Consider the following 26,627-nt stretch of genomic DNA (forward strand, 5'->3'; position numbering starts at 1 on the left):
TGGTTTGCCTTTTTCGGTGTATTACATTGTATCCTCCAATGGTTGCCAGTGCGTCAGTTTTACACATGGTTTCTTGTAAACATATTATTAGTGGTTCAATTTCATTGTTTAGCATTGTTAGCTCCTGTTTACTGGTGCGTAATCCTTGAATATTCCATGTTATGATACTTGTTTTTTTGGGTCTTTGCATTTTTTTTTGTTGAGGGGTTACCTGCTGTTTACTCTGTGTCTTGTATTAATTTGTTCGCAGTGTTGTTCATCGCTTTGATCCTCTTCTTCCGATACTTGTTGAACTTCCATGTCACTATTTTCCTCTTGTTCAATTTGTTTATCTTCTTTGCCTCGCTTACTTCCTCGTTTCCTAGGTGGGGAGGCCCCGATACTTTCATGTTGCTTGGTTTTTCGACTGCTTTTGTAGTCCCCGTAATCGGCGTATAGTTTAAGTTTTTTTTTAAGTTTTTGAATAGTCAAATCTTGGGCTTTATTTTGATCCTCGAGTTCTGCCCTTTTTTCATGCTCAGCTTGATATTGACTTTTGATCTTTTCTAACTCCATTTTGTACTCGTTCATCTGTTTTTCCATTTTTTTGAAGTGATTTTTGTATTGGTCCAACCTTTCCTTCTCTTTTTCATCTCGTTTCTTCAATTCAGCGAGAAACCATTCTTCCCTCTTCTTCAATGTATCTTCAAATTTGGTCTCCAGATTCTTCTTAAACGCTTCAGAGTAATAATTTTTTTTCCGATTTTTCCACTTTTTGTTTTGCTTCTATGTATGTTAGGTTCTGATCAACCTTGATCATCATTATGGTACTTTTCCTTTTCCATACTGGACAGCTCTTACTTGTAGGCCGGTGTTGTTGTTGTTGTTGCTCTTTGTCAGCACAATTTATGCATTGGGGAGTGTTGTCACATGAATCCCCATGGAACGATTTACTGTAGTTGTAGCACCTTTTTTCTCCTTTGCACGCTTTGCCGATGTGTCCGAATTGAAAACACTGAAAGCATCGCATTGGCCGAGGGTAAAACGGCCTAGTAGCAATTCGTACGAAGCCTACCTTAACATACTTGGGGGCATTGACACTGTTGAACGTTATGATGAACGAGTTTGTTGCACTTACCACGCCGTTGCGCTTCGTTTTAATCTGTTCTACCTTTGTCACGTTTTGATTTTTTAGCACTTCAAGAATTTCTTCTTCCGTAACTACGTAAGGGTCGCGATTCGTGATAACTTTTCTGCACGAGTTTAGTGTTCTGTGTTCGTAGATCTTAACGTTTATATCACTAGAGATAGTTTTTAGCTTAAGCAGAGCTTGAGCTTGTCTATCGTTCTTCGTCTTGATTAGACATTTACCCTCCTTTGTTCTTCTTATTTGTTCGACATTGTCACCACCGCACCAGGTTTGAATTGTTTTTTCAATGATTATAGGTGAAACCTTTTCAAGAGTTTCGCCTTCATCAACTCTTTCGATCACTAAAAACTTCCCGGAGAATCTTTGCTGACCGAGTGCTGGGAAGTCTTCCACTATGCAGCGAAACTTGCTTGGTCTGGCAAAAAAGAACGAAAAATGCACTTCGTCGGTCCACACACTTCACAAGCAATCAGCACCGATATGCAATTTGATGCTCTATAGAGCTATTTATGCATACGTCCGATCGCGGCGACTTACAAACTCGGTATGTCTCTCATCTTCATTTGTGTCGGAAATGCTAGCTCATTAAGCTGGTAGCTATTTTGAACCTCTGCAGTTTTCTTCCTCTACGTTGTTTCACAACATTCTTCGAAAGGAACAACCTTCCGTCCTACCAAACTTTTCGTATTTTCAAAAGAAGACGGCAGCAAGTTTAAAACGTTTTCCGGAAGCGTAAACGGCTTACTGAAATACTCGGCGTGACACTTGACAACCATGCACGAGCATGTTTGGTCCAGAGCTTTTGAAAAAAAGTCGCACATCGTTTTCACGGGTTTTCCGACATGTGCAGTCACATCCGGCATAATATTCACATTTATGGCATAACACTGGAGTACCTTCTCCTCATAAATTCAGTTGAATTTTGATGATCGGCTTCCACTCGGTTTGACCAGAGTGATAAGAGATCACGCTTATCAATTTCAACTTAAATTGAATCAAGAAAAAAAAACGATCATTAGCACTTGTTGTGATCGTTAGATGAATTGAAACATTTAAAAGTAATTAAGCCCTACCAGATAATTCCATTTTACTTCAAAGTCCTGCTCTCGTAGCTTCCTCTGCTGTCCGGTTTCTTTGGCAGAATTAGTCTCTCTCTTCTTCGCTTGGGCTCCGCAGTTCTTCTATCTTACATTCTTTCATATAATTTCACAATTGCTTCACGCTTGATGCAAAACAGTGATGAGCACTGTGGAAAAAAACACTTATCGACTCACAAGTTTAACTGCATTTGGCAGATTTTTTCGTTCTTGATGCTTCAGTTTTGCCTTCTGGGAAACGTTTGAAAAGAAAATGTGCAGTTCTTGAATTTGATAAGCTCTGAGAAGTGGGAAGTTTGTTTATGGAGCCGTTTACTATGGAAACGAATTTATTACGCGGTATAAAACAGTATCCCCTTGTTGTTGACATGACTTCTATAAAGCCTATCAACGGTTGTTTTGACCACAAATCTCCAGCAGACGGTCGTGGACGGACAAGTTTACCACCATTTGAAAGTTCTTTTAATTTAGTTTTAGATGCATTTGACTTCATCTCCACCTTCTTGCACCTAAGAAAGATACGCAAGTCCAAAATATGTGGAAAATAGAAGACAATTTATCAATAACTCATCCTATTAAAATGATGCAGGTATAGTATGTTGTAGAAAGATGTGTATTTAAGTATACCAATCAACTTTGTTCAACATAGTGAAGATCTAAAATTTAAGAAAATATGTGTTTTGATGAAAAACGTTTTTATGGGGGTCCGTCCTCAAAAAACGCTCTGTATCTCGATTTGAGTGAAATTTGCGACTTTCATGTCTTCAGCAAAGTTGTTTGTAACTTATTTTGCTACAACTTTGCTGAAAACATCAACCATTTATCTCGACATTGTGATGAAATAAATTTTTCATTTCACTTTTAGGGGGAATAATCACAAAACCCGTGCCTTCAAAAGATGAAGCATGTCATACTCATCAACTTTGCTGAAAACGTCATTACTCTAAATCCACTCTCCATGGTGCTATTAATTAAGAGCGTCAAAATGAACTTTTCAACCACTGTGCATCGCCTTCGTTCGTGCTCCATTATTGCATTCGATTGATCGTTAGTTACACACAAACCAAAAATTTATTACAATGAATGTTGATTCCAATTTATATCATCCTCTGTTCATGAAAATCCTCTGGTCTTTTCACATGATATTTTAACATACCAAAGTTCCACAGATGTCTAATGATGATTTATTGCATTGAAATTTTGCTCATATGCATAACCGCATATCGGGCGTTCATAAATTCCCTTATGAATTAATCTTTTAATACCGACCCTGATTGGATGATCTGCAAGACGTTTGCTTAGAATCGTATTGATAATACTTCGATATCGAAAAAAAAGCAGCCATGATCGGGATTTAATCTGAGGATAATACCGGTGAGAGCTTACCACCATAAGAAGACACTATTTTTTTTCCTTGATTTGTTTTCCATCGATCTTGTTTTCCGTGCTGAGCACCAATGCTACTGACGCCAGGAAGGCAGCTCCTACACCTGGACCCTACTTATCGACCCATCAACTCATGAACCGGGGACCAACGGCTTTACTTGCCTTCCGAAGGAAGGCGTGATCAGAGATGTTATGCCTCAGAACATCCCGACGGCGCCGACTAGAATTGAACCCAGGCCTGCTGGGGTGAGAGGTAAAGAAATCATAAAAAATATGTATTGAATATTATTTCACTAACCAAAAACTCTATCCATATTGTAGTGCAGTGGTAAGCGTGATTGCCTTTCACCCCAGCAGGCCTGAGTTCAATCCCAGTTGGCGTCGCCGGGATTTTCTGAGGCATAACATCATAACATCATAACAGGGAAGTAAGGCCGTTGGTCCCCGGTTCATGGGTTGATGGGTCGATAGGTACACTGAGGCAAATATACTTAAGAATTTCATAAGACTCGAATTATGAACGACAAATATGAATTTCTTAAGCGCGACTTATGAAAGATTTTCGTCTAACATAACGTACCTCTTATACACCATTAGCCATTCCATTTTCTTAAACATTGAAAGACGAGCTCCGTAATCTCAACGTCCATTGTTCGGTTCCAGTCTGCTCCGATTTATTATTTTTTGTCAACATTATTTTTCATAAGAAAAACAATGAAATTCATACTGATCATGTGGCTAAAATTCAGCAGCCTCCCTGGCGTCGGTAGCATTGGTGCTCAGCATGGAAAACAAATCAAGAAAAAATGTGATAGGAATATCAAAACACTGAAGAAGTTATCTTAAGGCTAAGCCCAAGTAACATTGCAGGTTTTATCGAGGTTTTATAGCATTCTACAAGTCTAAATCATGATCTACAGAACCCTCATAAAACCAAAATTGTGACTTGGGAAGTCTGTTCCATTAAAATTTGGTCGCACAAAATGGATCATTTCTCCAAGAGAAAATAACGTTCAAAAACGCTAAGGATAGAATTTTGTAGTTTTTTTTTTATTTTCAGGGGAAAATTCAAGAAAAATCATTCGTCAACTTTTTGGATAATTTTTTGTACTTTTCACTGAATACCTCCCATCATGTCTTGCACAGTAGTACTGTCAACCTTTACTGCCCTCTTTTTCCACCACTTCTCGAAATCAGATGGTGTTTTGATTGTTTTGCCACATTTTTTTAAATTTATGCTTGATAGTATCCCAAATTTTTTCGATAGGATGAAAATCTGGACAATTTTGTAAATTGGTACTTTTTTCAATAAAATTGACATTATTCTGTTTATACCATTCAATGATATCCCTGCTCTAATGGCAGCTGGCTAAGTCGGGCCAGAACTCTACGGGACCTTCGTGTGACTGAATAAAAGGTAAGATTCTCGTCTGAAGACATTCCTCCTTGTAAAGTTGTCCATTCATAGTCGCTCCAGTGATGAACACCTTTGTTTTCTTTCCACAGATGCAGACGTTTTGCCAAATCACCAACTTGCGAGCAAATTTATCAGAAAAGACAAATTTGAACTTTATTAAAGAATTCCCCTTACGTTTGGCAAGGTATCAATTTTGGACCGGAATTTGTCCAAAGTCAATTTTTACGTAAGTTTCATCGTTCATCAAAATACATCTGTTATACTTGATCTGAACTTTCTCGTACAGCTTCCTTGTACTGTTACCGTTTTGGTTCCTGTACCCTATTGGTTCACTTCGAGCGAGAAAAATCAGGAGATAGCGAGAGCGAGGAATAGGGTATATGTGTGTTCATTGTGAATTCAATCTGTATGTCAGTTTCTTGTATGCAATATTGTCTTGTTTTGAATGTAAGTAAATATGTACTCCCAAACCAACGGTCCAATTAAAAATTGTAACCCAGTCACACCAACAACACATAACACAGAACACATAACGGGAAGGCGTAAGGATGAAGGTGGGCGTTGGAAACAGGAGAAGGATATGGACAAGGGGTGGTGGAAAAGTGGGAGGGAGATGGAAATGGGCTTAGGTCAAGGGGGAAGCTACTGGGTTAAACTGAAGAGAAGATTCTCTTTCACTTCAGCCATTGCGCGAGATAGTTCAGTCTGCCAAGTTTGCTATAAGTTTTGGAAAAATTAGTGAAAAGTTACCAACAAATACCGGCTAATGCCACCGAATACGGAGTCAGGTAGGACCCAATCAATAACCCGGTAGCAGAATTCCCAGCCCTAAGACAACCTCTCATATTCCCCTCAGGACCCATTAATTACGGGCTAAAACCACGAGGGCGTCCGTTAATACGCCAACACCCGTGTAGCAAGGGTCCATCGGTTATATACCGACGACCACTGGGAGACCACCGTCGATCACCCGATCGACTTCCAGTACAACATCCGTCGTGCCACACGGTGATAACCGTCGAGTACTGGCATCCACCGTGAGCAGTCCGTTCATCCGCCGCCGAAAAACCCCACCCGCTGCAGAATCCCGTCATCGCTGGCCAGCACTACACACACATACACACTACAGACACCTAAATCGTAAGTAATAAAAGAGTAAAAGTGATAAAAAAGGTGTTTTGTTCTTTTGATCAGTGCCGACAAGCCAGGAGCCGACCTTGAAGCTCCAGGGTTTCAAGCTCGAGCTAGCCAACAAAAGAGGCGAGTGTAGCCCACCCCAGACGATCTCCGTGGCTAGACCAGAGGTTAGGGGAATCCCTTTAAACTAGCCCATCTGGCTAGCCATTAACAGTACGGCAACCAGGTTCTGTTTCAGCGTCCTGTTGGGATGTTGCTGGTATGACTGAAAACCTTTTCGCATACAGATTCGCTGAACTGTACTTATTTATTTATGGTATGGTCAACATACAACTAAAATAGGTCGCTTTGAGGCAGTATACATCTTTGAATTTTTGGGCGAAGTGGAATGTGAACCCAAGTTGTGAGGAAGCTTTGGATACTACGTATGCAACATGATCCTTGAAGCTGAGCTTGGAGTCGATCAGTATTCCCAGATCCTTGATAGTTAATTCACGTTTCAAATTTATGCCGGTCAGGTGAAGAAGCGAACGCTTGCGGCCAAAGGAAATTACAAAGCATTTCGAGACATTCAGTGACATAGTATACTATATATACATAGTATAGTATATACAATAGTACTCAATACGACACCACTCAGCGAAGACTTCCAATTGTTGCTGCAAGAAAATGGCATCACTAGGTTCTTTTATCACGAATTAGAGTTTCAAAACGTCCGCATACGATAGTTTAAGGCATTTTGAACAATTTGGATGCTTCCAAAGGCTCTGGACCAGACGGAATTCCACCAGTATTTATGAAGAGCCTGGAACTGGAACTTACAGCTCCACTATTCTGGCCTTTCAATGTGTCACTAGATTCTAGAATCTTCCCAAAAACATGGAAAAGCTCTTTTCTAGTGCCTATTTTCAAAAGCGGCAAAAAATCTGACATACAAAATAACCGAGGAATTGCTATTATTTCCTGTATCCCAAAGCTTTTCGAAGCGATCGCAGATTAAAGCAGTACTTTAATACTATTCGTAATTTTAACACATGACTTGTAACTTGTAAAAAATGGTCTAGATCTGATTGACGACAAAATAAATAAATAAATTTCAGGATAGTATTGACGTCATTCATGTACAGCAGAAACAGAAATGGCCCAAGATGGCTACCTTGGGGAAAGCCGGATGTCACGGAGAAGGATGAAGAAACATAGTCTCCAATCTTGATAGACATGTTTCGACCAGCCAGGTAGGAGTAGAGCTAAGTAAGCAGGCCATCGTGAACATCTATTCTGTCGTATTTAGCCAACGCAATGTCATGGTTCATTTTGTCAAATGCTGCGGAGAGGTCTGTGTAGATGGCATCTACTTGATGGCCACGTTCTACTTCATGAATGATGAACGAAGCGAACGTTACTAAATTGGTCGTCGTGGAACGCTTAGGCATGAAGCCATGCTGATCCGTCGAGATACAGATTGCAAAACTTTGAACCAATTTTTCGAGTATAATCAACTCAAAAAGTTTGGAGGTAGCACTTAACGGTAGTTTGAAACAGTCTTTTTGCAGCCTTTCTTGTGGATCGGGAACACGAAAGACTCTTTCCAACAAGCTTGGCAAAAACCCCAGAAATCAAGGAGAGATTGAAAACGTTGGCTAGAGGTGTCGCGAGAGCAGTCAGGCAGCGTTTGAAGATTAACGACGGTACGCCATCTGGACCGGAACCCGTTGAAGTTTTTAGCTGCTTCCCAGATGAAATAACCATTTCGCTGGTGATAGAAAATGGATTGCTGGAGAAGGTTGAGGGAGAGACGTTACTAGACGCAGCAATTAAATTCTGAGTGCTGCGTCGTTCGTCGTTGAAAACAGTGCTGAATTGTGTGCGAAACAAGTCGGCAATACCCACACTGTGCGCTACATTGAACCTTTTCGCTAAATCACGTCCGGATATCCCAGGATTCTTTTCGACTACTCTAATGATCTTCGCTCGTTATTTCCGGTCATATGTCTCACTTTTACGTTTATTTTGATATGTGTGATCTAACTTTAGTGTTTCCCGATAACGTTTAAGCAAGTTTTCGCCTATTTCTGATTCAATTTTTCTACAACCATCATCTGTCAACGAAGTTATACTACAGATTAATGATCTAAAGGCCAACAAATGTCCAGGTCCTGACAATATCCCTACCAAAATAATTAAAAGTAATGTTGTATTATTTTTTGAGAATTCTGTCTGAATCCTTCAATTTAATGATTCAAACGGGTCCGTATCAAGATTGTCTCAAAACAGCCAAAGTAGTGCCTATATTTAAGTCAGGAGATGTAACCCAAGCCGATAATTATCGACCCATATCAACCCTATCAGTTTTCAACAAACTATTTGAAAAGTTATTAATCACACGCCTGATAAGTTTTTTTTAGATAGGCATAATATACTGTATAGTATGCGATATGGTTTTCGCAGCGGAAGTAGCACCTCTGTAGCCGTAGCTGAGCTTGTAGACCAAATATTGGAAGAAACAGATTCAAAAAAAGTAGTGGGCGCCTTGATTCTTGACCTGCAGAAGGCATTTGACACTCTCAACCACGATATTTTACTGAGGAATTTAGAACGATATGGAATCAGGGGAACCGCCAACAGCATTATCCGCTGCTATTTGAACAACAGAAGTCAATATGTTTCATGCAATGGAGAAATAAGCTCTAGAAGAGAAATTAGTACTGGAGTTCCACAGGGAACTAACATTGGCCCTTTACTTTTCCTAAGAGATGAACTAGCCTCAGGCTAAAAATCTCTAAAATAAAGATAAAGAAAGAAGCCTTTACTTTTCCTTATCTATATCAACGATATTAGCAACATTAATCTCGCTGGAACTCTCAGGTTATTTGCTGACGACATGGCCTTATTTTAAAAATGAATATAATTGCTTCAAAGATGAATCAGGATTTACTGTTGCTCCAGGGTTATTTTTCGGTAAATCTTCTCTCATTGAACCTGAGAAACCAAGTACATCTTTCGGTCACCTAGGAAAATTCTACCACAAGCACCAATTTAAGCTATGAACACTGACATTATCGAGAAAGTAGACTCATTCAAATATCTGGGAGTTTATCTAGATTCTACGTTATCGTGGGATTATCACATAAATAAGGTTACAAGTAAAGTTTTCTTCCTCGAAAGGCTATGCTTCTTTTCTATTTTTCGCATATTCATTCTCATTTGAGCTTCTTGATTATTTCATGGTATAGAGCTGGTAAGTCAAAATTGAAAAAAACTGCAATTGCAGAACCGCTGTCTTAAAATTATTTATAAATTGCCATTTTTATATCCTTCAGCTCAATTGTACACCGATGTATCCAATAAAATATTACCAGTACTTGGATTGTGTGAAAAGCAAACTTTGCTAATGGTTCATAATGTTCCACATAACCCATTAAGGCTACATAACACGCTACCTCGGATTCACAATACCAGGCAAACTAACCATCTGTCAAGAACTCGTGCATACTCCAGTTTTGGTCAAAAACGAATGTCCTTTATAGGTCCATCCAAATATAATAACTTACCAAGACATCTTCAACAAATAACAAATATAAAATCCTTCAAAATTAAGATTAAATGTTTCTTAAAGGAACGATTTTCGCAACTATTAATTTAATGCAGTTTATTATTATTTATTACTTTTATTATCATTCATATGTCAACCGTCACTAAATATCAAATGTTTTGCTGAAAACCAGTAGTCATATTAGAAATATGTTGCTATTTTCGTTTCTTTTAGGTGTGCTTCTTTCAAAGGATAATTTTTCCACTAGAAGCACATTAATTGTTTTCTCATAGATGTTTTTTCTCTCTCTCTCTCTTTCTCTCTCTCATTTGATATAAGTATTTAACATTAATCCTCAACCATATATCCTTTTAGTATTTTTTGTGTTTTGTTGCATATGGTTGATTTCAGAGTGTCCACTACCAGGAGGCTCAGCATGCAGTTGAGCTTTTTGGTGTGGAGGAGAGCAGAGGGTCACTTACAAAAAAAAAGTTATATGCAGTCTGTTTTGGGATCTAAGAACGATCATTCCTCCTGACCGCGTTGGGTTTTCAACGTTAGTGTGCAGAATTTATTCACGTTTCTCGCGTTCCATATTCGAAAACTTTAAAACGTGTGTATGAGCCCTGATGAAATTTTCACCACAATCTTACCTGATCAAAGCGCTGTCAACAGTTTCTTGCTACGACAACTAGAGACGCTACAGTAATTAAAATGAAGCGGCCAAATACTAACTGGAACTGACTTTAGTATCCAAACAATAATGTAGTAGGGGAAATGACGGCTTCAGCAGGCTATTTTCGGCAACCCAAATTGAAACACTATTTTCACTGGATTTTCTTACGAAAACACTTCGCTGAATGCATGCAAACGATTCTTTATGCTTTCATCTTCAATTTGACTATATTTTTACCACTGAGAAAAAGCAATCTAGCAAGGTTTTCGCACTATAAATTGTAGCTGATTTCGAGTTGCCGATAATAGAACAGCAGATTTACATGCAGTTCAAATGGAACGGTTGCCGAAGAAAAACTGGTTGCCGACAATACTCGTTCTCACTAGAGAAGATTAGAGCATTGTAAAAGCGTTTCAAAACAGTTTTTGACAATTATTTCGACTGAAATTGTTAGAGCAGCTGGCAGCAAAAGATTGGAAACAAACCAATACTGCATATGTGTGCGTTTCTTAGAGAAAAAGGCTTTAGAAAGAAGGTCGCTGCTTAGGTTACCGAGAATACGTAAATTCCCCTATTAAAACTAATTAGAAAACCACCTCATAACGTCCTACTTTCCACGCTCAAATGACCATAACATAATCGCAAAAAAGGCCTCCAAACATTAAAATGGCTTAATCCTGAACATCCAGATAGAAATTCTGAATCACTGAAATAAGCTTAAAAACTTAAAAACTCAAAAAATTGCATTTTTTTATTGCAACATGCATTAAAAACACCAATTTGGTAAAATAATTTTATCAACAGCCTGAAAATGACAACTATCATAATACTCATCAAATGTTAAAATACCTTGAAAATGGCCAGAAATGATCCAAATGAGACAAAGCCTACACTTTCCAAACTAGCTGTATAATGTTAAAATGGCATTAAAATTAATAATTGCACACAGAAAAAAATTCTGAATTTTAACTGTTCGGACCCTTAAAACTGCAATTTGGACACCGGTTTTGCGCCACACTTCCGTTTCGGACCCCGTTCCAAATTCCACTTATGACCGTGATTTTGTCGTGAAGGTTAACGAAGAAAACTCGCGATTCCGTGCAGAAAAGAAAACGATTTTATTACGTAAAATAAGGAAAACTATATTCTGCGAAGAGTGACGACGGTGACCGACCGACTTGATGATTTATTGCGTACTGATAGGCAAACGTGATCAAAACAGACCTGCTACAATATGTGTGGATCGAAGAGAGGAGTACTGTAGTGTACTATCACCACTATCGCTAGGTTCCCCGTGTAGATATACGAGAGAGATAACCTACACCAGAGAATTTATGCTACACGGGGGGCGTTCAAAATGAAACTATCTAAGGATTTGTGTAATGTACCTAACATTAACTATCGCGTAAAATCTCCCTTCGTTTAATTTTGTGCTATACTTGGCATAAAGAGCGAAATCGTTTACAAGCTTGCATACAATATTGCTAATTTATGCGATATTGCACTTAAATTTACACGAAATATCGCGTAAGTTTATGCCAAATCTAGCGTTAATTTTATGTGCGCTATATCTCGCAGAAATTTACATGAATTTTTCGAACAGTGCAGCATCATTTCAGAACCAAATAAATTCTGCATGCAATTTAAAAATATATATATATAATTAAGATTTCTGACTTTCTGTTGTAAGTATGCTTTTCTTTCCTTTATTTAACGTTGGTCTCTGTTCCGCACTCTAGTGCCAATCACCGACGGACATCGATTGCCATCCATTGACGGCAATCGAATGTGCAGGAAGGCAGCTTCCACACTTCCACATATCGCACGCATTAAAACACACATGGGCTGGGACCAACGGCTCTACTTCCCTTCCGGATGACGTGACCAGAGATTTTTATGCCTCAGAAAAATCCCACCGACCTCGGCTGGGATTGCACCCAGACCCATTGGGGTGAGAAAGCAATCACGCTTACCACTTAGCCTTTGGCGCAAGCAATTTGTAAGTATGCTGAAGACAATAATACATTATAGTTGGTATTTCGGAAGCAGACAGTGTTTTACAAATATATATTCCAAGTTTGAGGATATGAAAACTTTTCACAATTGAGGATCATTGAAAGTTTTAATGACCGGCAATTTGAGAACTTAGTCAAAGTCCTATCGTTAAAAATGACATTGATTCACTTATCCATCATCAAAATACACCATGTTTATCTCTATTTGATACCATAAATGATACTAGCCAATCGTCTCACTGCACCTTACAAAAAAAAAAAAAAAAAATTGCCGTACATGTTATGGAGTTCTTATCATAGGCATTATAATAAACTTGTTCTTCTAGTATCCTAATTCAATATCATCAGGTACCCTTCACTAGAAAAACACATTCCAATCGAGAGAAATTCCCATTTACACAGGATTTATAGTTTCCACTCCATAACCTATTCAGCCAACTTCGGACATCAACCTGTCCCAATCTCTAATCGACTTTGTATGCAACAGTGCCTCCGAGTACGATTCAATATCCACCAGCAATAGCCATTATCAACGGTATCTTCTTAACTCCCCCCACCCCCCCTTTATATGTATCGTTCACATAAGCTGTCCAAGAGCCTCTTAGCTATTTCTATCCTGATAACCCACATAAATGCGATCCGAATCCAGTGGCAGCAATGAATGAAATATATTCGATACGTTTCGAAACGTTTCGCCCGTGCCCCTCTCCACCACCAGCATCGCTCCAAACCACGTGTAAACTCCTGAAGTGGACCGGGCTCCTTTGGATTATAATGTTGATGGCCAGAGCCCGCCCTCCCGGAAGTGGGCGGAAACCCTGCAATAAAGCAATCCGAACGTAAAAGTAGCATTCGAAGAAAACAGAAAGAATGGAAAAAATTGAGCCGTTAAAAGGCTATCTGCAGCAGTATCTCAATTTGTCATTTTTATTGTCCATTCCTCACCGCACTCACTACTGCAGGCTGCCACCGCGTATCATCTTAACCGTCGTCGTAACCCGGCGAAAAGGCAAACGAATAAAAAAGAAACTTTTCTCTATCCCTCTCTTTCTCTCGATGGGTTATGCTTCCTTCGGTTTCCATCTCTCATCCACCCATCCATCCCTGAATCGTTGTAGGTCCTTAAGTAAATTTTCCACGTAAAGTGGAAAACTTTTCAATCTTGTTTCGCGTGGGAAAAATATAGAAATAAGTATGAATCATTGCCGCGAAGAAGGAAGAGAAAGGAAAAGCTATGGCTTGTCCGAACAAACCAAATCCATTGGATTGGACAGAACGGGATTCACCGCTGTTCACAATGGCAAAAGGGGGCAAAATGAGGAGGAAAAAATATATAAATTGATAAGTTGCTACAATAGCCACAGGGCGGCCGGCAGAACTTCTTCCTCGTGGAGAAATGATTACATGGTGCGAATGGACTTTGAGTTGATGATCCTGGGAAAATCCGTCCCGAGATGCAAGTGTTGCAATCACTGAGAAGGCGAGATACAGACAGAGATCTTGGCTTTTGTCTTTCTTTTTTTTTCGCATCATGATGACACTGATGACGACGACGACGACGACTATGGTGACAGATGGTGATCTGGACGCGACGAGAGTCAACGAGATAGTCACCCAGCGGTCATTTGGTAAATTGCCGGAGCAAGAGTGGCAAAGTGGAAAAGTTTTACTGCCATGGAGATGGATTATTAAGTGGGAACAATGAGGTGTCATGAATGGATGCAGGATTGGCAAAATGTTGGCTTCAAGTTTGGTCGGTGTGATTGCTTAACAAAAGCAGTGCGTTTTGATAGCTTAAGGACAGCTTAAGGGAGAAAATGTACATTAGTGTATTTTTCCAAATTAAAATCATTTCTGTCATGATCGAAGGACGAATAAGACAAAGTGATATTTTCATAATAATGTACGATACATTTACACACATCTTTCAGAGTGGTCATTAGACTGATGCAAAATTTGAAATTTTCGCTCCATAGTGTTCAAACGGTTTCAAATCGGGTCCTGATTCGTCTCCGAAAGCTTTAACTCATTTGATAAGAAACTGACTTGGCACAAACCATTTGAAGTTTATATGGAAATTACTATGGGAAAACAAAACTTTTTGTTAATTGTCTTCTAGCCCTTTTAAAATATTGTACTGTTAACAAATTCTATTGCTATTCTTATGGGAATTTTTATCAGCTACAACTTTGCAAAAAATCGTTTTTCAGCCAAATGTTAAATTAAATAGTTATTAATTGTTTAAAAGATTGATAATCTTATGGTAAGATTAAGCAACTGTATTGTGGGCAACACTGTATTCTGCAGTGTGATATAGTAGCCATGATTTGTGTGCTCTATACTATGTTGCCTACTGAACAGTTGATTGAGCATAATCATAAGACATCAGTGGCTTGAATCATTAATAATTTGTGTTCCTTGCACAAACTGGTGAATGTTGAGATCGATATGAACCGAAATTATGGTTTCTCCATATTAATTCCCATATGGTTTGTGCCAAGTCAGTTTCTCACTATATTAGTTCAAATTTTGGGAGGCTAATCAGGGCCCAATTTGGAACCGTTTGAGCAATGTGGAGCGGAAATTTCAAATTTTGCATCAGTCTAGTGGTCATTTATATCATATTAATTATGTATGGCGTATTATAATGCTAACATTATTTACCTTTATACGCCAAACAATTTGTAAAACGCAATTTTTGTGGTAATTTTTCTTAGTTGGCTAATTTCTTATTTTCTGTGAATCACATGTTTTTGAGATATTTGGCAAGCTTTCTCAGTACCGTTAAATGTACAACTTTGCCCAGGAAACCATCCTTCTAGGTAGCTTCGTTCAAAATAAAGAGTCGAGTGCCACCTATGCAACGTAATTATGAACTAATCAGAATCCGTCGAAAGTTGTTCATTAAAATCGAACCAACTTTGATGAAGACTGCTAATCTATAGGTAGCATAACCACGGTGCTAAAGGTTTTGATCAAACTATACTACAGTGCACAGTAAGTATGTATTAGATTAATTCAATATTAAAAAAAATTCTTACATAGCGCGGAGGCGCACCAGCTTGAGGCTGAAAGCCTCCCTAATAAAGAAAACTTAACTTAACTTACTTACATAGTAAATGTAGATATTTTTTTACTTAACTTTTTTATTTGAAAGCTAAGATCATCCTTAAACTGCTTCTGGTACAGGAATACCATTTTCAATAAACACATTCAAAATGTATGAAAAACTGCAAACGCAATAAGATGCAAACTTAATAACTATTACCATTTCTAAAGGGGATGTCTGCATCGTGCTCTTTTGCCGTGCGGATCTATTTGCTTTTTGCTGAAGGAACTGTTACTGGTACCTAAAGGTACGACAATTCAGTGCTCAATATTACTTGTAAATTTTCTACCTTGTTTGACCTTTATTCCTCTATCATTGTTTGAACCGTACCCGACGTAATCCTGCTTGGATATCGATTTGGAAAATTCCTCTTCGATTCTTCAGATTCTTATAGTAGTCTGCTTGGAAGTCAATTTGGGCAAACGTTTTACTACCGCCATGGCGCCTAAACGCAAAGAAAGGGTAATCACTTAATTCCCCTTCTGATGAAATTTATTTGAGCAATCAATTTGATATGCTCACGCATAATGTTTTGGGGTTAGTTGAAACATGGCTCAAACCTTCTGTCACCAACAAATCCGTTGAATTGCAGGGTTATAGAATATTACGATCCGACCGGAAATGTACAAAACGGAATCGTGGAGGCGGCGTTGCTTTCTATTTGAAGAAAAATATCCGGTTCTCAGTTCTTGCCAAGTCTGAATCTAATAGTGAAATCGAATACTTATTTGTTAAGTTAACAAAGGCTAACTTAGTGTGTGGAATTGTTTACAAACCACCCGATGTAAACCTGAACAAAATGAAAACCGTTTTTGAATTCATCTCAGAAACACTGGCTACTGAGCCTAATGTTGTGTTAATGGGTGATTTTAACGTAAATATTTTAGATGTAAATTCTTCCAAATGTCTTAGTATGTTAGACCAACTGAATACTCTCTCTTTTAAAATAGTGAATCAGTCACCCACACGCCATCAACCCGGAAGCACCCCGTCTCTAATTGATTTCATTGCAGGAAATTGTACATCCAATGTGAATAATACCTACCAGTCTTCTGTTGGCGGTATTAGTGACCACGATTTAATATGTATTGACTATAAACTCAAAAACTACACCCGAAACCTATTTCCATCGCGATTACAATAACATTAACCAAGATTCCTTTATACGGGATTTACAAAAATTAAATATGGATGCTATCTATTCTTATTGTGATGTAAATGACAAATTGAATTACCTAAATAATGCACTATTGTCACACATAAACCGTTATGCGCCTTTAACCAGAAAACTGGTAAGAGACCCTTCAACTTCATGGCTTAACCAACATGTCCACAGGACGTTCAAAAATCGTTCAGAAGCATATGACTGTTGGAAACGCGATAAAAATAATGCTAAAAAATGGCACAATTTTGTTAAGCTACGCAACATAACTAATCGTACGGTTAAAAACACTAAACGTGAATACTTTGCTTCCCAAATTAGTGCATTCCTTCCTGCTAAAAAACTTTGGAATAATATTAAGCGACTCAGGTTAAAAGGTTCAAATATGAATGTTGGTGGTGGCGATGTCACTGCTGCTTCATTAAATTATATTTTGTTTCACATTTTGCCCCATCATCGTTTATTGAAACTGAGCAAGTTGATGAACTTTCTGCTAATTTTTTATTCAGAGGTATTACTAGTAACGATATTTTGGAAGAGTTTGCGTCTGCTTCATGTGATTCTGTGGGTACTGATCTCATACCTCTAAATATTTTGAACGTGTCTTTATGTGTCACTCTACCTTACATCACAGACTTATTTAATTTTTGTAAAACCACTTCAGAATTTCCATGTTCATGGAAAGTGGCTAAGATTGTTCCTATTGGTAAGATTGACAATCCAACTACAGAAAAGGATTATCGACCTATTAGCGTACTTTGTGCTCTGTCGAAAATTTTTGAATCAATTCTATCCAAACAACTAAACGAATATCTTAATAATCATAATCTGCTATGTTCTTTACAATCCGGTTATCGTAAGAACTGCAGCACGATTACAGCTCTTATAAAAATTGAAGACGTTTTAAGAAATGCTCTTGATAACAAAATGTTAACCGTGATGGCGCTCTTAGATTTCAGCAAAGCATGTGATTCAATTGATCATCGGAAACTCTGCAAGAAACTCGCTAGTTGCTTTAAAATTGGTAATTCCTCAGTGAATTTAATTGAATCATATTTGGCTGGCCGATCACAGTATGTTGAATTTAATAACATGCAATCCAATTACGTGCATGTTCTGAGTGGGGTTCCTCAGGGATCCATCCTGGGACCCCTACTTTTTTCTATGTTCATCAATGATATGCCCAACGTTTTATCAAATTGTAAATTTCACTTATATGCAGATGACTGTCAACTATACATCTCTGGCAAATTGAATAATATTTCTGAAACTATATCATTATTAAATAGTGATATAGAAAATATCTTAAAATGGTGTGAAACTAATGGTCTTATTTTGAACAGGGCAAAAACACAAACTATTATTTTTAGATCAAAACGAACTGGTATTCAGGATATCCCATTAGTTAAAGTGGGTGGTGATATCATTATGTATTCTGAAGCAATTAAAAACCTTGGTATTGTAATGGATTGTAACCTCAACTTTAATGCTCAAGTCAATGCTGTGTGCAGCAAAGTTTATTGTACGCTTCACTCCCTAGTTTTGTTACGTCACTCCACGCCTCAACATATCAGACTTCAGCTTGCTAGATCCTTGATCATTCCGTTATTTTTGTACGGGGATATTCTCTTTAGTTTAACTTCTAAGACAAATACAAAGAAATTAAACTTGGTATTTAATGCCGTTACCAGATACGTATACGACCTGCGGAAATACGATCACATTTCTAACTTTTCTAATTTATTACTCGGCTACGATTTCGTCAACTACATGAAACTTAGAATGTGTATTCAAACTTTTAAAATTTTAAACGAAAGTCCGATATATCTTCAAAACTTCTTTATTAACTCACAATCTTCTAAGTCAAGTGTTTTCATTATTCCAAGATGCTCGACACATTTTTTAAGTGAATCAATGCGCTATCGTTCGATACGATTATAGAATGAACTACCGAGGGAATGCAAGACAGCAAGAAGTTTAATAACATTCAAAAACTTATGCAGCAACTACTTCAGTTAGATTAATAGGTACATCGGTAGTGTAATAGTAGCATATACTCTGAAAATCATTAGTAGATTACTTGTGCTATTATTCTTGTATTGTATAAATAAATAAATAAATAAGGAAATGATCCATAATTCATGCAAAATTCCAGTAAACTTTCCCGGCTTAATGCGAAGAAGGAAAGGTTATTACAGTTTCTCTGAATCGAGAGAGGAAACTTGTATGTGGATTACTCCTGCTCCAACTAGTATCTCACCTCGATAGCTCCTGGGCTATAGGTTCTACCAGGTGTCCACAGACTCGTGATAAGATACTACGAGATTTCACAACTTCAACATATGGCATTCATACATTCATATAATAGCCGAAACATACTTGAGGAAATAAAACGATGCGGTAACCACAGTATAACGGCATAAGACATACAACTCACAAATAAGATCAATGATGTCTGAGAGGACGATAGGGATGCGTTGAAACAAATAACCTAACACAGCAGCGTTCATTGTACTCCCATTGTATTCAGGGACCTTCACCTAACGTCCCTATCAATCCTAACCTTTCACTTTCAGGGGCGTCCCCCTTAATCCTACACCGCGCAAGTATGCCGCTGAATGCCGCTTCCGTCTGCTGTTGGACAACGCCTTCCAATGGCGTGGTCGATCGAACGCCTTGAAAATCTTCAAGGCTGGGCCTATCCGCCCCTGAAGATGAGCGTATACATGCTACGGCTCACTCTTGCTTCCGCATAATCGCTGCTTAACTACGGGATTGATGCTGCTCGCTGACCGGGTACGAAGATTTCCGTTCGGAGTTTTTTGCCGACCGGGCGTAGTCGAGACCGCCACCGACCAGTGCTTCTCCGTGCGAACTACGAAGAAACTAAAATGCAAAAGAAAAGGCCCTACATGGGTTGGAGCATTAGTGGCCAGTCATGGATGAATCAACTTTTCATAATGGTGTACTTCTCTTATATGATTTCCTAGGTGTCCGACGTTCTATTAGTATTAAATATAAGGTAAACAGAAAGAGATCAGTCCTACAGTTGATGCATATATTATGTCACGCTCTAAGGGGGGAGGGGGGGTTTCTAAGATTTTGTGACAAGCAATGCATTAGGTATAGGAAAAACGTCACGATAGGGGGGTGGGGGGAAGGGGGTAATTTTTTTCTCGATTTAGCGTGACATAATTAATGCATGGGCCCTATGAGTAATTCGTATCCCTCAAAAATATGCCAATATTAACAATAACAATTAAGAATAACAAGTAAGTGCGAGTAGAACGAACGGAACACGAAATTAAAAAAGGGGGAATCTGAAAATAACATCAGACTAAGAAGGTCGATAAAACGTAAAAAAAACTCATTTGTACACGGTAAGAAAAAAATTCCCAATGACCAGTTCACTTTTACCTACTTTTGACTAGTTTGTCTCATTTTCTCTTTTTATGTTGTCAAAAACGGAGCCTACTTTTGGGTACAACTAATTTACTTTTGAGTAGAAAGGTAGTGGAAAATGCTATACGAATTTCCCACAAGTAAATGAAAACTACTTTGACACATTTTACCTACTTCTTGGTTCCTGCACCATAGCGCCGAGATGAATGAAAAGTACTTACTTTTGGGTTCTTTCTTCTTACCGTATACGTTGGATTGAAGCTGCAAAACATATCGCGTTCGATCAAACTGACTTACTACACGGAAAACGAAACATAGGCTTTGAACATTTTTCAAGATTACTAAGTCTGTGTTCTAATGCTGCATTTTTACTTAAATTTGACAGATGTACACTTTTGAAATAAACCTGCTATTCTAGCAGACTTATTTATCACCGATCAGCAATCAATCTTGACGAACACCTTTTCAAAAATCGGACGATCACCATCAGATAGATTTCCGAACACTATAATTTACTTTCGAAGTGTAAAGCTTAAGTGAAAATTCGCCAAATGGAACACAGCCTTGAAATCTGTGATTCTCGGTAGGAAAAGTTAAAAATCTGTAGTTTTGAACCTTTCGTCTGTGAATCGGTAGGCATCCCAAAAATCGGTAGGACTACCGATAAATCGGTAGGTCTGGCCACCCTGCTGGTGGCGATCGCAGCTGATGGGAGTCGCAAAGTTTGCGTTTTGGTTGTCAGAGTGGCAGTGTTGCCGCTTCGCTTGCGTGTGGCTTATGCGGTTTTGAACTTAAAATCTGCATAATGGTTACAAGGTCCCCCCTATTGTGATAACCACTTCTGATTGCCATTCTCTTCACATGGAACTTTTAAACTTCGTTACATTAACGTTATCACTTCAAAGTGGTCATTGGGGAGAATGCCGTTGTAGTAGATAGAGTAAGTGTGGAATAAAGAATGAATATAATCGAGTAAACGTGAAGCGTGATAGACCGTATGTAAACGGAATCCCATTTGTTTGAGAATTTTGAAAGGTTTGCAGGTATTAATGTGAGGTACCTAAGCTCGCTGACAGCATTAGAACTCAAGTTGAAAAGTCGCATCTGTGTCACTTGAAAATTCATGTGCATGTAAACCACACAAACACAAGAAATAAAGATCATTTAAAGTCAAGTTAAAGTCTGACTTACGGCATTCTTGTAACGAATTTTGGAGGAGACAGACGAGTAGAAGGAACAGCAGCAACAAAAAAGATTGGAACCAGCCGCCGCCGTGGGAGCTGCACCATTAATTCGTGCAGTCGTGGTCTTGGCTGGAAACCTCGGTCCAGTCACGACAATGGCACAGTTGGTACGATAGTGTAACCTAGAGTGTAACAGTAAGTATAGTGAAATGACTCAAGAACTGAAGTTTTTTGACGTAGGACTACGTCTGTGATTTATATATGAGGGTACACTTTGTGAAACCGACAATGGAACATGTAACAAAATTATGAAAGATTTTGAACGCTAATGACTCAGCTGCCCCTGAACTAATTTCAATCATTTTATCACCAATCGATCAGAAATTTTCCTACCCATCTGCTATATTTTAGACTTTACGATTCTTCAAAATGTCACTATTGAAAATTGCACGAATGTGCAACTGTTTCTATGATATTTAAAATTATCACCGATTGCCTGCGAAAAGCGATTTCCCTAACACAGATTTCAAAGTTGAATTCCATCTGGTCTCACCAAATGGTGTTTATTCAATCATCGCGTGGTGAGTGGTGGTGTTATCTAGCACACAACGCACTATGGGCAAAAATGGGTCCAAAATTACCCAAAATTCAATATCTCAACAGCACGCTGAATTCCGGCGATGAAAAACGACTTAACCCATGGGAAATTGTCCGAGGAATCGATTGCAAGTGGTCCCATAGACCGGAGAGCCTTGCAGGTATGTGTTTTGGACCATTTTACCCCATTTTCCCCTACTTTTTGGAGGAAATGTTTTTTCACAGCTCTATTTTTCGTAAAACATAAGCACTTTATGCATGGTTTTAGAATTCTATGTCTTTAAACAACAGTCCATGAGATATTAGGGGAATACGGGCTACACTTTATAGGGGAGTAAGGGGTAAAAGTGAACCCTCGCTAAATTTATTTTAATTCATAAAAATGTTGAACGATGCGATTGTTTGAATGACCCCAAAGGTTGCCTGCATTAATAAGATTTTTTTTTCGAAATTTTAAAGTTAATTGGGGCTAAATAAGTTTTAATTTACTGCTATCGGTTTTAAAAGAGTTTTCACTTTTTTTATCTGTATGCAGCAAAACGATATAGTGGTTCTCAGAATTTTGTAAAAATTGGTAGTTTTGTTCCTTATTGCAACATATTAGACCCGTATTTTTTTTTTATTTTGTCATTAAAGTGACTATTTATATATTAGGGCAATAAAAAAAAAAAATTTCGATTTTCTTCAAAAATTTATAACTTTTGAACTGTTTGGCCGATGACGGAACTAAAAATACCGAATGAAAGTTAATTAAAAGTATTTTTCAGAAAAAAATATCATGATATTTAAAAAAATGGATTTTGTATTAAAAAATATTGATTGTATTTTCACTTTTACCCCTTACTCCCCTATAAAGTGTACCCCGTATTCCCCTAATATCTCATGAACTGTTGTTTAAAGACATAGTATTCTAAAACCATGCATAAAGTGCTTATGTTTTACGAAAAATAGAGCTGTGAAAAAACATTTCCTCCAAAAAGTAGGGGAAAATGGGGTAAAATGGTCCAAAACACATACCTACAAGGCTCTCCGGTCTATGGGACCACGTGCAATCGATTCCTCGGACAATTTTCCTTCGGATAAGTCGTTTTTCATGGCCGGAACTTAGCGTGCTGTTGATATATTGAATTTTGGGTAATTTTGAACCCATTTTTGCCCATAGTGCAACGGAAGGCTGCCTGCAAGCAGCAAGCTGCAGCCCACATGAGCATCCATAGAAGGAGGAAGTAGCCGCTCCGCAATTGATCGGAATCAGTAGCTCTTCGTCAGTCGCTGTGAGCTATCTATGTCAAGCTCGTCATACTGAAGAGTATTAACAGAGAGAACCCCGCTCAAATTCCTATTCCTACACAAAACACAAGCTCCTGCTGCAGTTAACAAATAAGATTTATTATATAAGACCACGTAGTCCTACGTCACCATTGCCTACATCCCCATAGGGCTGTCCCTTGTAGTTTTGAAAAAAAATTGTCATAACCTGATGGATGGTAGATAGAATTATCATGATGGATGGAAGATAGAATTACCATGATCAGATGGATGGTAGATAAGTATTGCCATGACCTAATGGATTGTAGATAAGAATTGCCATTACATGATGGATGAGGAAATTTTGAAATAGTTAGAATTGCCATGACCTGATGGAAGAAATTCCGCCGAGAGGATAGATGAAAGTTTTCCGAATGGGTTGATATATATAGTAATGCCTCCTTTCTCAATTAAGGAGAGTAGGAAAGGGGAAGAATGTAGTAGATAGAGTTAGTGTCGAATAAACAATGAGTAGAATCGAGTGAGCGTGAAACGTGATAGACCGGAATTTCATTGGTTCGAGAATTTCGATAGGTTAGCACCTAAGCTCGTTGACGGCATGTGGTTACAAGCTCATCAGGGAAGCGTCCCAACCAATCAGCATTAAATAAATTTGCTTTCGAACACCCGTTACGTCATTCTAGGCAATAATGGCGACGAGGCGAAAATTGAAAAGAAGGAGAAAGTACCGCCATTCTTGGTGAAAGAATTCTCGCCTGGGCTTCGGGAGAGCATTGAGTTCTACATCGGGAAGGGAGTGAAGTGCACCATGTGCATGTGCACTAAAGGTATCAAGTTTATGGTTCCAGCAAAGAACCAGTACAAGGCCGTTGAAGAGCTCCCCCGATAGCGAGGCGGACAAGCCGCTAAAAATGGTCCTGCGAGGTCTTCCCGACATGGGAACCGCTGCGCTGTCGGAAGAACTGAAGAAGAACGGTCTAAAACCAAACCAAGTATTCAAAATGAACCTCCCGTAAGTACCGTGACCAGTTGTATTTAGTCCACCTCGAGCGAAACTCATCGAGGTTAATTTGGAACGCTATCAACCAAGCCACCGTAACGTTACCCAATGCTCAAACTGCCTCATGTTTGGGAACGGGACCAAAAATTGCCACATGACTCATCGCTGCAACGATTGTGCAAAGCAACACGCACCCGAAGAATGCGCTAATTGCAGCAAGTTTTGTCCAAAAAAGCCTCCACGCAGAACCAGCTAGGTCGGAAGAAGGTTCCGGTTTGCAACGAGCAGAATTTCCCCGCTATTACCCAACGGCGTCCGATTCCGGTTGTTCCACCGCTTCCACTCAACAACCATTTGCCTACTGCTGCTGAGGTGCCAACTGCTGAGTTGCCAAACCCTTCGGCCAATCTGCATCGACAATCGTATGTGGCAACGGCTGCTTACCCTCCCCCGGGACTATCTTGACGTTGCAATGACGCCCCACCATCAAATGAAAAGGAAGATCTGCGCACAACAGAGGAACTCATTACCACATCATGGCAGAAGCAATCATCATCAAGCGGTTCTGCAGGACTAGAACCGAGCAGATTCTTACTGCATCACGTTTCATTGACAATCATGGACCGTGAAGCCATCAAGATCGCCAACTGGAATGCTTGCTCACTCAAGTGCAAGATCATTGAGTTCGTTAATTTCCTCAACGAGCATAGTATAGACATCGCTATCATCACCGAAACGCACTTGAAGCCTGAGTTTAACGTCTTCCTTCCCGACTTCCGACTCGTAAGACTTGACCACACCTGTTCTGGTGGTGGAGGAGTGGCCATCACTGCCAGACGGAGCATCAGTTGCCGGCTGCCACCAAGCTTTCAGCTAAAAACAATCGAACCCATCGGGGTTGAGGTGAGCACATCACTTGGCCCAATCACCATCATCGTGACCTACTGCCCCAAGCAAACCAACGACAGAGACGGGTCGTCAGTGGCCCTCCGGCAAGACATCATCAAACTCACCCGAAGGTGAGGAAACTTCATCATCACTGGCGACCTAAATGCCAAACACCAACCTTGGGGCAACACATCTCACAACCTGTGGCCTACCAGGTGCTGAGCTCCGACCATTAGCCGGTGGTGGCCGAAGTAGGCTTCTCTGCTTATAGGACACAAGCATCCCGGCGCATCTACCATTGCGTTAGTTGGGAGCAATTACAACGCTGCGTTGACACTCCAGTTGACTATGAGGAACATCCGGACACCCCCAAAGACGGTGACAGGTGCCTGAGTTCCATAGAGGAGGCGTAAAAAAACACGTACCAGTTTCCAGACAGGTGAGAAATACTCTGAACCTTGATAGACCCACTAAAGACATTATAAGACTCCGTAACGCCATGCGTAGGCAGTACCAACGCACTGGACTGCCCAAGTAACAATTTTGGTTTTATGAGGGTTCTGAAGACCATGATTTTGACTTGTAGCATGCTTTAAAACCTCGATAAAACTTGCAATGTTACTTGGGTGATCACCTTGCAATCACCTAACAAAAAATATTCAAGCCAGGATGGTGGACCTCAGAAATGAAGGTTTTAGTGGCAGGTTGCGTTCATTCCCAGATTGTGCCAAGTCCTTCTGGAAACTAACAAAACTCCTTAAAAATAAGTCATGGTCATTCCACCACTTGTACCGTTGAATCAACCCAATGATTCAGTCGCCCATCTGATAACCCCTGAAGAGAAGGCTGGTGCTATAGGTCAACACTTCGTCAGCTCTCATAATCTCGGACTGAACATAACTAGTCCATACAATACTGCGGTTGCTGTGGAATCCGAGATTACGGCTGACGAACTATTGGCCTATATCAAATCATCTAAAAACATGAAGGCCCCAGGTTTCGACCAAATTCTGAATCTGGAACTCAAACACAGTGCCTTAGACTTGGCTACTTCCCCTCGTACTGGAAGTCAGCTAAAGTCATTCCCATCCGGAAGCCTGGGAAAGATCCGTCCTCTCCTTCAAGTTACCGACCCATCAGTCTTCTCTCGGGGTTATCTAAGGGCAGTATACCACCGACTCCTGACATCTACCGATGAAAACAACGTGTTGCTCGAGGAGTGGTTTGGCTTCCGTAAAGGTCGCTCGATTGTTCACCAGCTAACTCGAGTGACAAACATTCTCAGACGGAACAAGTCTGTATCTAAAACATCTGCCATGGCATTGTTGGACGTTGAAAAAGCGTTCGAAAATGTCTGGCATGATGGCCTGGTCTACAAATTACAGCGTTATGGTCTTCCAATCTTCCTTGTGAAGATAATAAAAAAAAAACTATCTCTCGAAAATCACTAAATGACATCAAATCGGATGCCTTCAACATCTTGTTCAACCTTTCACTTCCGATTTGCCGGCTCTCCTTTTTGTGTTTTACAAGTTTTATTGTTGCCATACATCAACAGGGTGGCTGTAGCCCAAATGATGTTAATAATACTAATCATAATAATAATAATAGTAAAATTACATGTCAA

The 26,627-nt window shown here is 39.3% G+C and overlaps 1 protein-coding gene across 1 annotated transcript; it reads right to left on the reverse strand.

The window, feature by feature from the left end:
• Nucleotides 1–718: 718 nt before the first annotated feature.
• On the reverse strand, nt 719–21,258 carry LOC135710916 (uncharacterized). Its single transcript, XM_065233622.1, has 3 exons — nt 21,254–21,258; nt 1,055–1,544; nt 719–994 (listed from the first exon to the last, which is right to left on the reverse strand). The coding sequence occupies exons 1-3, from the start codon at nt 21,256–21,258 to the stop codon at nt 719–721; spliced, it is 771 nt and encodes a 256-aa protein (XP_065089694.1).
• Nucleotides 21,259–26,627: the final 5,369 nt, after the last annotated feature.

This window comes from Ochlerotatus camptorhynchus, unplaced genomic scaffold, assembly GCF_037179485.1.
Source record: "Ochlerotatus camptorhynchus isolate MF236.1 unplaced genomic scaffold, CSIRO-AGI_Acam_v1.1 ptg000406l, whole genome shotgun sequence".
NCBI lineage: Eukaryota > Metazoa > Arthropoda > Insecta > Diptera > Culicidae > Ochlerotatus > Ochlerotatus camptorhynchus.